Source organism: Danio rerio, chromosome 11 (genome assembly GCF_052040795.2).
Source record: "Danio rerio strain M-AB ecotype USA chromosome 11, GRCz13ab, whole genome shotgun sequence".
Taxonomy (NCBI): Eukaryota; Metazoa; Chordata; class Actinopteri; order Cypriniformes; family Danionidae; genus Danio; species Danio rerio.
This window is the reverse complement of record NC_141031.1, coordinates 47881481-47899270: the sequence shown is the minus strand read 5'-3', so window position 1 is coordinate 47899270 and position 17790 is coordinate 47881481. Positions and strand designations below refer to the sequence as shown.

Here is a 17790-nt window from a genome sequence, read left to right as displayed (position 1 = left end):
AAGAAGAAAAAAAAAGTCCAAAGGGGAGCGAATAATTCTGACTTCAACTATATAAATGGGCGAAGCAGTGACGCAGTAGGTAGTGCTGTCGCCTCACAGCAAGAAGGTCGCTGGTTTGAGCCTCGGCTCAGTTGGCGTTTCTGTGAGGAGTTTGCATGTTCTCCCTGCGTTTACGTAGATTTCCCCCGGGTGCTCCGGTTTCCCCCAGTCCAAACACATGTGGTACAGGTGATTTGGGTTGGCTAAATTGTCCGTAGTGTATGAATGTGTGTGTGGATGTTTCCCAGAGATGGGTTGCGGCTGAAAGGGCATCCGCTACGTAAAAACTTGCTGGATGAGTTGGCGGTTCATTCCACTGTAGCAACCCCGGATTCATAAAGGGACTAAGCCGACAAGAAAATTAATGAATGAATATATATATATATATATATATATTATGCATGATTTTCCGCAGATTTTTAATCCATCATTAATTTTGTTTAGTTACTTGAGTAAATGTGTGTAAATCTATATTCAGTGTTTTACTTAATTACAGTAATATTATTGACTAATGTGAAAATGTTCATCTGATTAATGTACAATGCAGTTTGTACTGTAATATTTTCTGTCTTTTACTAGATATATTATATGACAAACTTGCTTTATTTACCAAATAAAGTGAATCTAATTGGATAAAGATTGTTAAATAAAATATTTTTTATTTCATATATTAAGGTTTTAGCAGAAATTCAAACTTTTACAAAAATTCTCGGCAGAAATAGCAGAAAGCGTCCACAGTAGGGGCAGGTAGTGCTGTCGCCTAACAGCAAGAAGGTCGCTGGTTGGAGTCCCGGCTGGGTCAGTTGACATTTCTGTGTGGAGTTCACATGTTCTCCCCATGTTGGCGTGGGGTTTCAGGTGCTACGGTTTCCCCCACAGTCCAAACACATGCGCTATAGGGGAATTGGGTAGGCTAAATTGTCCTTATTGAGTGAGTGTGTATGGATGTTTCCCAGAGATGGGTTGCAGCTGGAAGGGCATCTGCTGCATAAAACGTATGCTGGATAAGTTGTCGGTTCATTCTGCTGTGGCAACCCCAGATTAATAAAGGGACTAAGTCGAAAAGAAAATGAATGAATGAATATATCATCCATGGAAAACCAACTTTAATAGGGGAAAACTGTAAATGAAGAGATGTCACATTGATTAGTACATAAATCTTTTTATTCAGGTAAAGCAACATCATTACAACTGAAAAAGGATGAAAACATTTTTGGTATCACTCAAAAAAAGCAGGTTATATACAGAAAACAAACCAATTGCCATTTAAACTATGATGACAATTCACTCCTTTAATGCCTTTTCATTTTTATGTACAGAATTATATAAATAAAAGTACTTTAATAGAACCGTCAAGTAAGAAAGAGGTGAAAATGAAGTCAGTTTAGTGAAGTGCAATCAACCCTGCTGAAAAACCACAAGTATGCAGTCCTGCTTAAACTCAAGCATGATCCACAGACTCCCAGTATAAGTGCATTTGTGTTTTAATGATCACTGATACTGTTAACAGAGCCTAACTTCTACTTCACCCACAATACTCCTTTAAACCTGCTTAAATTGTACAGTGGGTTTAGTAGCATGTGACCAAGGTAATAATGACGGATGACCAACAAAATACTGAATATATTGGGATAGTTCACCCAAAAATAAACATTTCCTCACCCTCACACGGTTCCAAATCTGACTTTCTGTTGAACACATAACAGGACAAATATCGCCGGTTTCACAAACGAGGTTTAAGGCTAGTCAAGATTAAATTGCATGTTTCAGCTGTCTCAACTCAACATAACTTGCAGTGAGATGCTTAAAATATGTCAGTGTCTTTTATTTTCTCCAGGTGCACACCAGTAATATATTTTTCTAAGGTTATTTTTATAAATATGGCTTAATTAGCCTTTAACAAATTTAACAAAGCCTTAGTCTTGGCTTAATCTAAGCCTTGTTTGTGAAACTGGGCTATTGTATGTTTAAAACTGGTAACCATTGACTTCCATAGTAGGAAAAAACAAATACTATGGTAATCAATGGTTACCGGTTAACAACATTTTTCAAAGCATCTTCTTTTGTGTTCAACAGAATACAAATTTTCAAAGGGGTTTGTGAAGGGTGAATAAATGAACTACTTTTGGGGTGAACATCCAAAAACACAGCAGGTGCATCATTCCTGTGATGTTTCAACAAGGTTTACATCAGGGCTCTGAGGTAACGTTAATGTGTCCATCTCCAGCTCTGCTACCTCTTCTGTCCTCTCTGAGCCTGTTTCAGCAGCGTGTCGAAGTCAAAAGACTCCAGTCGGCTCCGGGATGCGGGATCAACGTCCCGGTTGGAATCTAAATGCATAACAGGTAATCAGAAACAAAAGTGCATTATTTTCATTGATCTGGGTCTGTATTTCTAAACAGAAAAATAATTTCACAAAACACGATCCTAAAACAGCTCAAATGTCTTCAGCAATCTGCTTTGGAAAGAAGATCTTTTAAAATTTGTATTGTTATAAGGTTAAATTTAATAAGTTATTACCTTAATAATGGAGATATTCCCATGTTTAGATATATTTTTAAAATGTATAATACAAAAAGCAGTGGTTTGTTCTGGAGACTATCGAAAAAATATAGCTTAAAGGGGCTAATAATATTGACCTTACAATGGTGATTAAAAACAAAAAAAATGCTTTTTATTCTAGCCGAAATAAAACAAATCAGAATTTCTCCAGAAAAAAAACAAATATTATCAGACATACTGTGAACATTTACTGAATCTGTTCAACATCATATGGGAAATATATATATATATATATATATATATATATATATATATATATATATATATATATATATATATATATATATATAAATAAAATATTGCACACAGTCTCCTGTGATGGTTGGGTTTAGGGGTTGGGTGGGAGCAATATAATATACGGTTTGGACCGTATAAAATAAATGGAAACCTATGTAATGTCCCCACTTTTCACAAAAAACAAACTTGTGTGTGTGATAAAGAGTTCAGAAGCAAAAACCTTTAAGTGCCATCTAAAAGATTCTTATAAAATTTCATTTTCAAGTTTTTATTTAAATTTCCAAAAAAAAAAAAACATTTTAGATTATAGGCAGCACTTTTTTTGTTTTTGCATCTGAAATCTTCATATATACAAAGTTGAAGTCAGAATTTAACTAAGCAAGGAATTTTTCATGGTATGTCTAATAATATCTGTTCTTCTAGAGAAAGTCCTATTTGTTTTATTACGGCTAGAATAAAAGCAGTTTTTTATTTTTTTAAATAAACATTTTAAAGTCAAAATTATTAGCCCCTTTAAGCAATATATTTTTTCAGTAGACAACAGAACAAACCATCATTTTACAATAACTTGCCTAATTACCCTAACCTGCCCAGTTAACCTAATTACCCTAGTGAAGCCTTTAAATGTCACTTTAAGCTGTATAGAAGTGTCTTGAAGAATATCTAGTCTAATATTATTTACTGTCATCATGACAAAGAGAAAATAAATCAGTTATTAGAGATGAGTTATTAACACTATTATGATTAAAAATGTGTTAAAGAAATCTGCTCTCCGTTAAACAGAAATGGGGGAATAAAAGAAACTAATAACTCTGACACACACACACACATATATATATATATATATATAATTTGCATAATTTGTTTTTTTTATTCTAGAAAACAATCTTTCGTTTAGGCTAAATGTTAACATTTTTATTACAAAGTTGCAATTTTTGTATTTTGAAACTGTAAAAGTCACTCTCAGCAACTTTATGAAAACTCTCAGCTCTGAAACCGCTATTTAGGAGAAAACTTAAGTGCTAAGATCAAATGTTTTGTTAATACAGGCTCTGGAGGGGCCCAAATTATGTCATTATATTTAAATATGAAACACTGAATCAATAACAAAATTTAAAACCGATGACATCATTATAATACAAAACAATAAACAGTTTTATTAATTACGATTACTAAAACACATTACAACAATTAATGACATAATTCTACATTTCACTGCAAGATTAAAAATGTAATTGCTTGTGCACCTTTAACAGAGAATCAATAATACCTTTCTTATATTATGCTTCATATTAGCCTAACAAATCATCACCACAGAATAATAAAGTCAATCAGGAGACCAACCTAAATCTGCATAGTTGGATTTACAGAACTGTCGTCTGCCGCCGAAGCAGATGTCGAAGGGCAGCTCGTCTGGACGCCTCAGTTTCCCGCCGTTCTCAATAGCAGCGTAAGCGTCGTCAGTGTTGTAATACGTGACAAAACCATAGTTGTCTCTAGAAGAAGATAAAGGAAAAACACACAATGTTAATTCCAGTATAGTTTGAGCACATGGCTAGTTTTCTGAATCGCTGGTTGATCTTTGTTACCCGTGACTCCTGAGATGAACTGTACAATCCTCAACCTTCCCGAACAGTGAGAATCGATCTTTGAGGTCTGAAGGTGCCATACTTTCCCTGATTCCTCCCACATACACCACTCTACGCTCCTCCTGAGGGGCATGGCAAATGTTAAATACTGCACATTCAGGAGCACATTGAGAGCACGACGACGGGTTGTTGAATTCAATATAAAAGAAATAAACACTTGAGGTAATGATGTGGTGCATTATTCTCTAATAATTCAACAGCCAGGAGTGATATATTGAGCTTGACGAGGGGCTGTAGAATTGTTAAAGAATAATGCACATCTGAGGTGGTGATATGGAGCAGTATTTTTTCAATCATTAAATGTTTAGGAGTGAATTATTGGGCTTGACGACAGGCTGTTAAATTATTAGGAAGTGCTGCATGACTGAGGTGGTGATATTGTGCATTATTGTCTAATAATTCAATAATTAGTAGTGAATTACTGTGCTGTAGTGTTCTGATGTGATTTCTAGCTCATTCAGCGGAGTGATAATGGAGCTGTAATGCGCTTTAAACCTGCCGGAACTACTTTAGCTGTGCGTTTATTTTAGCCAATCAGAATAAAGCATTCACACATTTTAACATGGTATAATGAACAATCGTTTGTACACCTACTATTGCTTTCTGCTGCCGGAGTTTTCGAGCCTCTTCATGTCGTCGGTTCAGCTCCTTCTGCCTACGACTAAAACAACATCTGATTTAGATTCACAACATAAGGGGATTCTCACACACACACACATATTAATATTGTGTTTACACTCACCTCTGCCATCTGCAATCCGGCTCAGGTGAGCGAGAACCAGAACGCGATCGGCACAAGGATCTGGATCTGTTTTGTGATCTGGATCTGCGGTGTCCACACTGGCGAACCGGAGAACGAGAAGACGATCTTGAACTCGAACGCGAAGACGAACTGCTTCCAGAATGCCTGGACCTGTACCTTAAAACCACAGACAAAATAAGACAACACTTACAAATGCAAACAGAATCATCTTAATGAAATATTTTAATAAACAAAATCTAATGTACTCCATAGGTTTGCCATAAACTGTGTGCGTCTATGATAACATATATATTCAATAATTTTTATTATTAGTTTTATAATTATCTCGTGTTTAATAAGCATATTTTAATACATTTCTATCTTTTAATATACATTTAATCCACTCAGGTTCAGAGAAATAAATATTTTTAATAATAATAAATTCAGATGATTAAATATCTCGTGTTTAATGGACTTATTTTAATAATTGTCAATAATAATTGTAATAAAAATAAACTATTTTGTAATAAAAATTTATTTTTTATTGATACATTTTTTATTAATTAAATATTTTTTCTAAAATTAAATATTGTGTTTACCGAACTTATTTTAGTAATTGTAAAACTTTTAGTATAAAAACTTCTAACTTTAAAAAGTATTTCAGAACAGAAATACAGCATACTACGAATTAAAGTCTTACTTATATCAATTTGATCGCATCATTATTCAAATTACAGTATTTTAAAGTGGCATTTAATTATTTTAACATTTTATTTTACCTTTTTGTGGGTGGAGAGCGAGACCTGGAACGAGACGACGATGATGAAGATGACGATGAAGAGCATGATGAGCATGATGATCCGGAGCTGGACCTGGAGTGTTGGTATCTGCCTTCATATCTCCGCCTCTTCAGTCTTCCACGGTCCAATGGGCTCGGAGAGTGGGTAGAAAAGCACAAGCCCCGCCCCCTGAGAGACTCCACCTCCTCGAATGTCTCCATCCTGCAGGGGGAGCTGTCCGGAGAGAGCAGCACTGATGCCGGCAGACGCGGACTCTCCGATAACGTCCTGTAATTGCACGAAGGTGAGTTTATTTGTGCCTGCATCCCGCAGTAATCGTGATCCAGGAACGCTTGAGGAGGGTTTATAGCAGTGGCCAGTGGAGGTTTAGAGTGAGTTTTACTGGGTGGCAGAGGCCGGGGTTCAATAATCTGAATGGTTTTGCTGGATGAAGGTTTAATGGGGTCATGTTTGGTCCCTTTTGGCCTCCAGATCTGATGTGGAGGAGTTGCAGGAGGAGTCAGACCTGAAAGATAGATAATAATCACAAAACTAGTCAAAAACTAAGCACTGCTGCTAACTTAATGCACAGTAGAAGTCAGAATTATTAGCAACCCTAAATATTTTCCCCCTAATTTCTGGTTAATGGAGAGAAGATTTTATTCCAACACACGTCTAATCATAATAGTTTTAATGACTCATTTCTAATAATCTAATATTTTCTCTGTCATGATGACAGCACATAATATTAGACTAGATATTCTAGTGTTCAGCTTAAAGTGACATGTAAAGGCTTCACTAGGGTAATTAGGGTAAAGTTAGGGTAATTAGGCAAGTCATTGTATAACAGTGGTTTGTTCTGGAGACAATCCAACACTAATATTGCTGAAGGAGCTAATATTGACCTTAAAATAGGTATAAAACTATTAAAAACTGTTTTTAATCTAGCGAAAATAAAACTAATAAGACTTCTCCAGAAGAACAGATATTAGAGGAAATACTGTGAACATTTCCTGAATCTGTTCAACGTCATTTGGGAAATATTTAAAAAAGAAAATTCACAGGAGGGCGAATAATTTTAACTTCAACTGTATGTATATACAGGAATCAGAGTGAATTTAAATACCTTTTAAGACCTTTTTAAGAATCTTTCCATACACTTTAACATTTACATTTAGTTATTTAGCAGACGCTTATATCCAAAGTGACTTACAAATGAGGACAAGGAAGCAATTTACACAACTAAGAGCAACAGTGAATAAGTGCTGTAGGCAAGTTTCAGGTGTGTAAAGTGTAAGAAGCAAAACATCAGTAATTTTAATATTTTTATATATTTTTATTTTCATTTTGGTAAAAACGTAGGGAGCAAGAAGGTCGCTGGGTCGATCCTCGGCTCAGTTGGCGTTTCTGTGTGGAGTTTGCATGTTCTCCCTGCATTGGCGTGGGTTTCCTCCGGGTGCTCCGGTTTCCCCCACAGTTCAAACACATGCGGTACAGGTGAATTGGGTAGGCTAAATTGCCTGTAGTGTATAAGTGTGTGGATGTTTCCCAGAGATGGGTTGCAGCTGGAAGGGCATCCTCTGCTTAATAATGTGCTGGATAAGTTGGCGGTTCATTCCGCTGTGGCGACCCCGAATTAATAAAAGGACTTAGCCAACAAGAAAATGAATGAATGAATAAAAATGTAGGAGAAACTCCTTCCTCTCACAGAAAAAAGAAACGGAAATAATCAAGGACTCGACAAAATGAAGAAAGGAAACTAAAACCTTAAAAACTATTCCGGACCTATTTTCCTGGATTATAAACAGAGAGCACAGATAAAATATACATGTTTATATGTTTTTATTGATTTATGTTTTACTGCTGTACGTTTTGCATATTTGTGTTTATGTATTTTTCTGTAATGCTGTACAGCCCGATATGTGTTAGTTATAATAATAATGTTATTTTATTTATCTTATTACTATATATTTCTTATTTGTGTTTTGCTCTGAATGTTGTTTTTGATGAAAGAATGTATAATTAAATCGTTTGTTTCAGAGAGGAAGACGATGTGAAATAATGTAGTTTTCTGCTGATGGATTGGAACAACTGATTCTTTATATTTGATAACTCTCTAACTGATGCGCATCAATGCAACTTAAACTTAGGAGAACTTGGATAAAAAGATTTGTGCAGTAACTGTGCTGAATCTGACCTGCAGTGCTGCTGAGGTCCGGCAGACGACACTGAGACTCATCCGGAGAAACCTCTGGAAGCGTCTGAGCATCACAAGCTGCGGAGAAACAACACGGTATGACTGAGAATCCATCATCAGCTGTGTTTCCATCCACATTTTTTATGTGCATTTTGGATTTTATTGAATTAAAACTGCCTAATGAAAGTACCAAGATGTGCAGAAATGCTGAAACACAGCCATCAACTCAACTACAGACACTCATATATCAGTTAGTGGAGATGTTGACTCCTCCAACATCACTGAACACTCAGATTCTCCTTCATGAGCTGTTTTCCTAAAGCCATTACAGAAGTGCAGTTTGATTATGATTGTGTCTGTGAGAGCTTAATGAGCGCTTTAATGATTCTGCTTTAATAACACCGGGGCCGCGTCTGTCTCTGGGTGCATTAAATCTGACAATATCGTGTGCAAGGAGACAATCCAGAGTGGAAAATCAAGTCAATCTGAAGTGAAAGTTGTAATGAAAACGACCCAGAGCTGATAACACAAAGTTATAATCGTTCCTCTTATCTGAACTGATGCAAATGAGCTGATTGTGTCGATTCAATTACGCCCAACCATAAACAGATTTGCATTTATTATGTTATTTCATTATATACCTTGAGTCTCGAACTGCTCCAGAAGACTGGTCAGATCTGAAGCTTCAATTCCTGCGAAAACCACACAAAACACACACGTTATGATGACTCAAATGATACTCATTTATAAATATGCTGAAAACTAAATATATAAATGAAGGTACAACAGAGAAATGAATATAAAAAGTATGAATTAAGTACATTATTAATTATAAAGTCAAAGTTTTTGTAGTTCTGTTGTCTTTTCTCTTTTCATTTCTTGTTTGTATAATAGTTTTTAGAAATTATTTACTTTTCTTGTTCACATTTTAGACATCAGTCAGACATCAGGTTCTAGTTTGTTTTATTTGTTTAGTTTAGCTATGTTGTGTGTTTATTATTATTGCTTACTAAATTGTATTACTTTTAGTCATTTTATGTACATCAAACGTAACTTCAAGATAATATTTACTATGATTTCAGTTTCTAATTTAAGTGATTTCACCTAAAAATGTAATTTAATATAATGAAACTTATTAGCTGGTGGCTGATAAATTACCAGCTAGTTTGTCCTACTTTGTGTAATGCATATGCATATATTTAACATGTCTAATTCAATTAGATGTACAGTGTTCAGCATATATGAGCACATCCCTCAAAAATGTCTCATTTAAATGAATATTTCCTATAGGAAGCTCTACAATATTATATTTGTGCATATATGTTCAATTAGTCAGTACTGAAGCCAAATCTGAGCTCATCAAACAAAATAACTTATGACAACAGCGCACTGCTCGCTGCAGACCCACTTGGGCTCCAATAAGGGGGAGCTTGAGCTCCAACTCCTCCTCCTATAAGCTGTTTTAATGAGTACACCTAACCCACCCCTAACCCCAACCCCCAGTGACATCACTTGTAGAAGAAGTGCAAGGAAGGAGGAGCTGGAGCCCAAGCTCCCCCTTGCTGGAGCTCAGCTCTGCCCGAGTGTCTCTGCAGTGAATATCACTAGCAAATAGTGGTGCACCCAAATTTATATGTTAGGAAAAAATATTAAATATTTTTTTTAAAAGAGCAAAAATAAGAAGAAATAAAAATATAAATAACATTTTGTTGAAAATGTGCATTTTAATTATAATTTTTTTTAACAATATTTTGCATTAATTTAAATTTATTATCTTTTTATTTCTAAAAATTTTTGGTGACTAAAATATTATTTTAATAAATATATCTGTTTAATAAATCTGTTTTGTTCAAATGCACCAAAATATATTAACTATATTCAATTATGCTGAGCACTGAGTGTTTATTTAACTCTATTAGCTTACTGCTACTGTTTCATTTCCATGTGCATGAATAAGCGTTATTAAAACACACTGTATGTCTCATTTTATTTCGCTTTTGGGCCATATGTAGAAATCAACACCTATTTAATTGCTCTGAGAGTGTGTTTTCAACATGTACGGTGTGTATGTTATGTTTAATCTGCTGGTTTTGACTTAACATATTCTCACTTTGGCCAGAAATATGCTATGACCCATTAGAGTTTGTACCATCTATAATTTGTGTTATTGATATTAAGATTCAGGAGCGACATGATGCCTCAGTGGTTAGCACTGTGGCCTCACAGCAAGAAGGTCACTGGTTCGAGTCCCAGCTGGGTCAGTTGGTGTTTCTGTGTGGAGTTTGCATGTGCTCCCAGTGTTGGTGTGGGTTTTCTCTGGGTGCTCCGGTTTCCCCCACAGTCCAAACACATGCGCTATAGGGGAATTGATCAACTAAACTGGCTGTAGTGTATGGGTGTTTCCCAGTACTGGGTTACAGCTGGAAGGGCTTTCGCTGTGTAAAACATGCTGGAATAGTTGGCGGTTCATTCTGCTGTGGTGACCCCTGTTGAAGGACTAAGTGGCAGGAGAATGAAATGATACTGAGATTCAGTGTAATCTGCTTCTCCACTATTTAAACAGCAGATCTCATCCTCTTATTTCACATCCTTCCAGTGGCTCAAGTGTTATTTATCCCAAACCCTCTCTAATTGACCCTGCATTATGTACACGTTATATCTTCTGGAGATCGATAATACAGACGGTCTGCTCACCGATTTCTCCACACGAGTTCTGTGTCTGCTCTTCTGTGACGGCGTCAGGCTTCAGTACAGGTAATTCTGATTCCGCAGCTGAAGATTTGGGTTCGACGCTCACCTGTGTGACCTCAGAGAGCCCGACCTCGGGTGTTGAATTCTGCACTTCTGCTGGAGTTTGGGTTGCATCTCTGTCCTCAATCTGCTCATCAGTGATCTTCAGCGGCACTAAAACTGGGTTTGGAGGATCCACACAATGATCTACTTGCGTTCTGGCTGGACGTCTGACATGCTTTGGCTCGGACTGACACGTCTGCACATTTGCTGCTTTTAATTTCTTGGCAGAATGAGCGTTTCCACTCGGTTTCGGGTTGAATTTAAACAAATCTGGAAGTTCCCTGGGAACGTCGGGAAGCGAAGGCCATTTGGTCCGATAGTCCATCCGCCTCTGCTCCATCGGCCGCTTCTTCAGCCTGAGGAGACGATACTCCTGCAGACTGAGCATTTTGGGCTTCTGAGGGGAAGTGATGTCATTTTTATAAGAGGTGATGTCACTTTTGAAAGCAGTGATGTCATTAGTAGAACACGTTGCGTCATTTTTAGAAGCATCCTCCTCTAAAGCAGGTGATTCTGCTTTATCAGAGTCAGACTCGTCATTGTAGGCTGGAATCTCATACACGGAGGTTAAATTAAGTGCAAAGGTCACCGTCTTCTTCTTCTTCTTGATCTGTGCTACATTGGTTTTGACTAAAGTGCTGTGTTGTATCGTCAACTCAACATTTTGATCTGAAGGCATGATGCTTTCTTCTCCGTGGCTCTTTATACTCGTGTTTCGTGCGTTTGGGTCTTTGTGTTCATGCTGATCCTCAGCTTTAAAAGACGATGCATTTTCTGCTTTGGACTCTTTCCCGAGCTCTGATTGGTCTAGAATGTTCTCCTCCGGTTCCTCGTAAGCCTCCACATCCACAAACTCCTCCTCGTCGTCCTCTGTAGACGCGCTGGAGATCTTCATGCAGTACGGGTGCATGTGTCTCACTAATTCTGCAAGCAGCTCCAGTCTGTCCTCTGTGAACACTGCGTCGGATTCGATGCGGAAGATTCTCGTAGAATGGCTTTTCGTATTTTTCTCATGGTCGTCTCGCTGTGAAATCTCAATCTGGGATCCTGAATGGCGACGGGGCCTCAGCTGTCTGTCTGATATCACAACCTCCTGATGGAGAGGAACACAGAATAATACTGTTCATTCATGATCATTCTACAGCGGTTTATTATGATATTATGAACAACAGTTATACCTGCCTTGATATGAACTACATACAGTTTAGACAAAATGATTCACACTCCTGTAAGTGTTTTACTACTTCTAGAAAAATTATCCAAGTCATGTTTAACGGAGATAGTCTTTGCCATGATGCTAGTGGAACTTAAACTCTGAAAACTGAACTGACACTGTTTCAGTTTACTATCATCTTCCATGTTAAGCTGCTTTGACATTTTAAAAGCGCAATAGAAATAAAGGTGAATTTAATTATTTTACTAGATACTAGTAATCACCTTAAAGTGACTTAACTAGGTTAATTAGGAAAGTTATTGGTTGTTTTAATAGTTGTTTGTTGAGTAGACAATGAAAAAAAAATGCTTATGAGGTCTAATGATATTGACCTAATGAATCTTGTATTCCAGCCAACCTAAATGAATCAAAACTTTCTCCAGACATGAAAATTAAATTAAAAATATTGTGAAAATGTCTTGCTCTGTTAAACACCACTTGGGTGATATTATAAAAATAATAATATAAAAAATAAATATAATATAAAAATATTAACAAACAATTTAGCCTCAACTGTATCCAGCTTAACTCCTTGTTCAAGCTCACGCTCTCTCCAGACTGGACTATTGCAACTCTCTACTAGCTGGGCTTCCAGCTAACTCTATCAAGCCTCTTCAGCTGCTCCAGAACGCAGCAGCACGAGTGGTCTTTAATGAAGCTAAAAGAGCACATGTCACTCTGCTGCTCATCCGTTTGCACTGGCTGCCAGTTGCTGCTCGCATCAAATTCAAAGCTCTGATGTTTGCCTACAAAGCGACTTCTGGCTTTGCTCCTTATCTGCTCTCACTTCTGCAGATGTATGTGGCCTCCAGAAACTTGCGTTCTGTGAATGAACGTCGCCTCGTGGTTCCATCCCAAAGAGGGAAGAAATCACTTTCCCGAACTCTCGCGTTCAATCTGCCCAGTTGGTGGAATGAACTCCCTAACTGCATCAGAACAGCAGAGTCACTCGCTGTCTTCAAGAAACCACTAAAAACTCAACTATTTAGTCTCCACTTCACTTCCTAATCTGCAATTGCCTCTCTGGCTCCTCAACTAACTACAAAAATAAATAAATAAAAAAATAATAAATGACTAATATTTTGCTTCTTACACTTTACACACCTGAAACTTGCCTACAGCACTTATTCATTGTTGCTCTTATAGTTGTGTAAATTGCTTCCTTGTCCTCATTTGTAAGTCACTTTGGATAAAAGCCTCTGCTAAATGACTAAATGTAAATGATCTGTTGCCCTCTACATACAACACAAACCAATAGAAGATACACACACACAGAGAGAGAGAACAGCTCAAGTCACACACACATCTATGTTCAGTTCTTCCGTCATGATATCTGGGTGTGCCAGGAACTCGCCCGGTGAGTAACTGTACATCATAACTGGATAAAGGAAAAGGAAACGTACTCTTCTGGACTTTGAAGCGGCTGATTGTGGGTTTTTTGGGTGTTGATTTGATGACGGCTCTGGAGCATGAAGCAGATTCCTGAGCTGTGATGGGGGGAAAAAAGAAGTATAAATCAACATATGAGAACATTTACCACATAACCAGTCATCAATGTCTATTTGTGGATGTTGGTTTATAGATCACAGTAAAGCAGAATTCATATTTTTTACATTAATATATGAGTTGCTGTCACAGGATAATATGTGGCAGAGATTAGACCTGCAAAATGATCATTATCTTGATAATAGTATATGCAATATATAAAAAAAGTTTGATAAATTACATTAACTTTATCATTTTGACCAATCAGATGGGGCAATACTATCTTTGTGTATGTATACACACACTAGTGTTGTCACAATAGTGGAATTCAGTACCAATCGATACCAATGAAAGTTTAAAAATGTCCATTTCTGCTAACATGCGAGCGCTGTTGAGTGTGTTCTTAAACAGCTCTGATTTGCCATTGTGTTCATATGCTCAACAGAAATGACTGTGATTGGCCGTGAAGGTCATCAGTTCATCAAACTCACCGCTGTTTACCGAGTGTAACCACAGATACACACACTTTCAGAGTCACGTCTTTAAGCTGACATACGAGCGATCCTCTAATGAACCGCGGCTTTAAAACGCTCCAGTGTCTGTACCTGTGTTTACAAAGTCATAACAAAGTGTGTGTTAGTCCCTCACCGTGTGGCCTGAACTCTTGTGCGCAGCGAATATCTCGGCGTCCGGCAGCGTGTCGAACGGAGACAGCGACTCCACATCCACACTGTCCAGGATCTCAGTCAGCGCGCACAGCAGAGACGCCTCGCTCTCCACACTCTCCGTACTCGTCTTCTCCTGGAAGATGGACAGAATGGAGGGATCCAGACTGCCATGGAGAGCATCAGAGATCTTCACCACGTCCAGATCAAAGAGGTCATGCTTTCCAAAATCCACCTGCGGGTAAAAGCAGACAAGCAAGACACTGTCAGATCCAATCTCCATAATAACTCCATCTTACAGTCGGGTCAAAGCAGTAAAGGCATAATGATAAGGAATTACAACAGTCCTGCAGTTATACGAGAACTTATATGACATATCCTGTAAAATGCAGTATTCGGATTATAATTTAAGAGGATGACCTCAGAGTTAAACACCCATAGTTTACCCAAAGATTAGCATTTCCCTGATCATTTACTGGGTTATAAATGTTTATAAGCATGTAAATTAGCACAGAATTTTAATTTTTGGTTGAACTGGCCCTCAAAAAGTGCTAAATTTCTCCATATTGTTAATTTAAACTCTTAGAAAATGTCTCAGTCTTTCAATATTATAGCCAAAATAATAATTACTACTATATATACTTACATGATGAAAGCTTTTCATATTTAAGGTAGTAGCAATGAAAGAATGATTAAATATACGCGTGTGTGCATATATTATGTGTGTGTATATATATACATATACATACACATACAATTGCCTTATATTACAGTAGTTTTATATGAATTATGTGAATTTTAAGCACATAAAAACTTCATTTATAAACTTTCAGTAGCGCTATATGTAGTGTGTAGATCTCAACTGGGTATTCTTGAACAAGTTCACACAAAATAAACTAAGCAGAACTCTTAATATGAGTTACTTTATTTCATTTGTTAATTTTAATGAGTGTAGACATGTGGATGTGAACACATGAATGGCTGTTCATTCATTCATTCATTCATTCATTCATTCATTCATTCATTCAGTGTTGATGATTCAGACAGACAGGTGTGTGTCAGACACGTCATCAAGGACATCTCTCTCACACACACACACACACACCAGCGTTATATTTCTCACACACAGCAGATAATCCCCTTCACAGGCCTAATGAACTCATAATAATCCAGACTTTCGTTCATTTATATATGATCATCAGCAGAGTCACATCACGTGACAGCAGAACGCCGCTATTTTAAAGCCGTTTCATTATAATTTAGCACATATCCTCTCAAAAACACATCCAATAGCGACATAACTCAACATTATTGGTTCAAAATGCAGTTTATTTTCGACAATTTATAATAGTCCGTCAAGTTCCAGCATATGGCCGTGTAAATGCCGGCGTGCGATCATTCATACGACATTAAACCTCATACGTGCAGTTCATTAACGCCACTCGAACACTTTGACGACACTGACCGATAAACCCCAGCAGCTGTGATTAATAACTCAATTAAACAGCGCGTTTCTCGTCGTTTTAACCGCGTGTGTAAGTTCACATCCGTCTCGAGCACGCGTTCATGTCCACGTGTTCACATGCTGAGCGTCTTTTCTACACATGATCAGCAATAAAACATCTTCATATCGACATCTGCGGATGCATAACAGAAACACATATAAGACCTGAGCGTCCTGTGGAGGCTGTGCCGCTGTGGTGTCCGTAAAATCACACTTTAAATCCTTCAGTTTTACGCCATGCGGCGCCGCCATTTTGATTTGGAAAAAGAGAGTTGCACACGAGGCGCCCGGAGGGTCACGTGGCGCGGAGGTTCCCGGGAAAATGACAGCACAAAAAAAACGGCCTTCGCTGCAGTTGCCAGGCAACAGCCTTTTACCGCCAAAACGCTTCACCTCAGATGGAGGAGTTTGACTATTTTATAAAACGCGGTGATTGTTTTTTTACTTTATTATACATATTTGATTGATTTTTTACGTATTTAATCAGGATGACGGAAGACAGTGGCATCTAGTGGTCGGATTTGTCAGGTATTTCTTTATTATTATTAACTTGTCAAATATCATAACATTTCCAGTGTTACAGATGTGACATTTGCCGTAAAATCTCAAAACATGCATTCCCCGAAAGTATATGGTAATATTATTTTAAAACATCTGTTTATATTTTTTAAAACATCTCACCACAGTATGGCATCAGAAAAATATCAGTCTCTAAACATTTTTTATATTTTAAATGAGGAAAATAGACATGCGTTATGGATGTGACCAAAAAGTTTGAGGTTACAGTACACAACATACTATGTAAAAATTCTGTGAATTAAACTGAATTAATGTTACAACTTCTGGGAAAAAAACACTCAATAGAGTGGAGGAACTACGACGTCACTTTGTAGGCTAATCGGCAGCTAGCATAAAACTGGTTCCCTTGATGAAATTCCTATAGGATTTTCCCATAGGTTTTTCGAAGATTGCGAATAATATGCTCTGTGTTCAAACACTGTTCACTACACTTACACATTTTGTCCAGCCGGATAATCCTCACACGAAAATACAACTTTAACACTTTTAGATCTTAAATGCAAACGCAAGAACTGAAAAGCTAACAGGCTTTAAACTGACTACAGCACCTTCAGGGTGCTCGCCTGTGACGTCAGCACCGCCCTGCTACAGACGACTTTACAAGCTTATTTTTACAAACATGGTGTTCGACAAAGATTTACTCTCTGGGTTTATTATATTATAATCCATGCTACATAATAAAACAAATACGCAAAAACACATAGACCTATATAGACCTATGTGCGTGTTGGAAAGTTTTTACATGGGAAATTCAGTTTGTTTTGCTTTACGGTTTACAAAATTTATTTGTCTTACAATATTAACACACAATATTAACTCCTAATTACAAAAAATACTACAAACTGAAAATTAATATTTATGTAAATACTTAAATCACAGACTAATCCAAATGCCCAACGCAAGCGGGCTGCGCTCCAGACCAGATCAGCTTGATGACGTATAATGTCTCCGACACCACCTGTAGTCCCATTTAGCAACTTGATAGCAGCCGTCTTTTAAAAGAAGCATAATCGATTTAAAAATTCAAGAGTGTGCTGTAGCTGATGTGTTTTATGTTGTAGAGTAAAACGTGAAAGTATCTTGAGTTTGTGTTAGCCACGAACACATACAAATTTTTGCATACAAATTGACGTCATAGTTCCTCCACTCTATTACAGTAATCTGAATATTTGTGATTTGTTACCTTACATTTCTGATTTTTGTCTCAATTCATTGGCATTAAGTTTAAGCACTATTGTTCACTTAAAATGCTTCACTAAAAACTAAATAATTACTTAAGTCTAGTGTAATTATAATTGAGTACCCATTTTTGAAGCAAGACACTGCAGGTGAATGGGGTAAAAAAC

General features: G+C 37.1%; 2 protein-coding genes across 2 annotated transcripts in view; one reads left to right on the top strand and one right to left on the bottom strand.

The window, feature by feature from the left end:
* Positions 1 to 17790, top strand: part of tomm20b (translocase of outer mitochondrial membrane 20b) — a 575852-nt gene that overhangs the window by 176857 nt on the left and 381205 nt on the right. The gene's annotated exons all lie outside the window — the stretch shown is intronic.
* si:dkey-93h22.8 lies at positions 1186 to 16135 on the bottom strand. Its single transcript, NM_001309792.2, is given in 12 exon segments — positions 1186 to 2369; positions 4183 to 4334; positions 4428 to 4549; positions 5082 to 5148; positions 5230 to 5406; positions 6009 to 6534; positions 8206 to 8283; positions 8847 to 8897; positions 10900 to 12091; positions 13615 to 13698; positions 14345 to 14596; positions 16031 to 16135. Coding segments are annotated over 12 exon segments (2886 nt in total). The 5' UTR covers positions 16118 to 16135; the 3' UTR covers positions 1186 to 2271.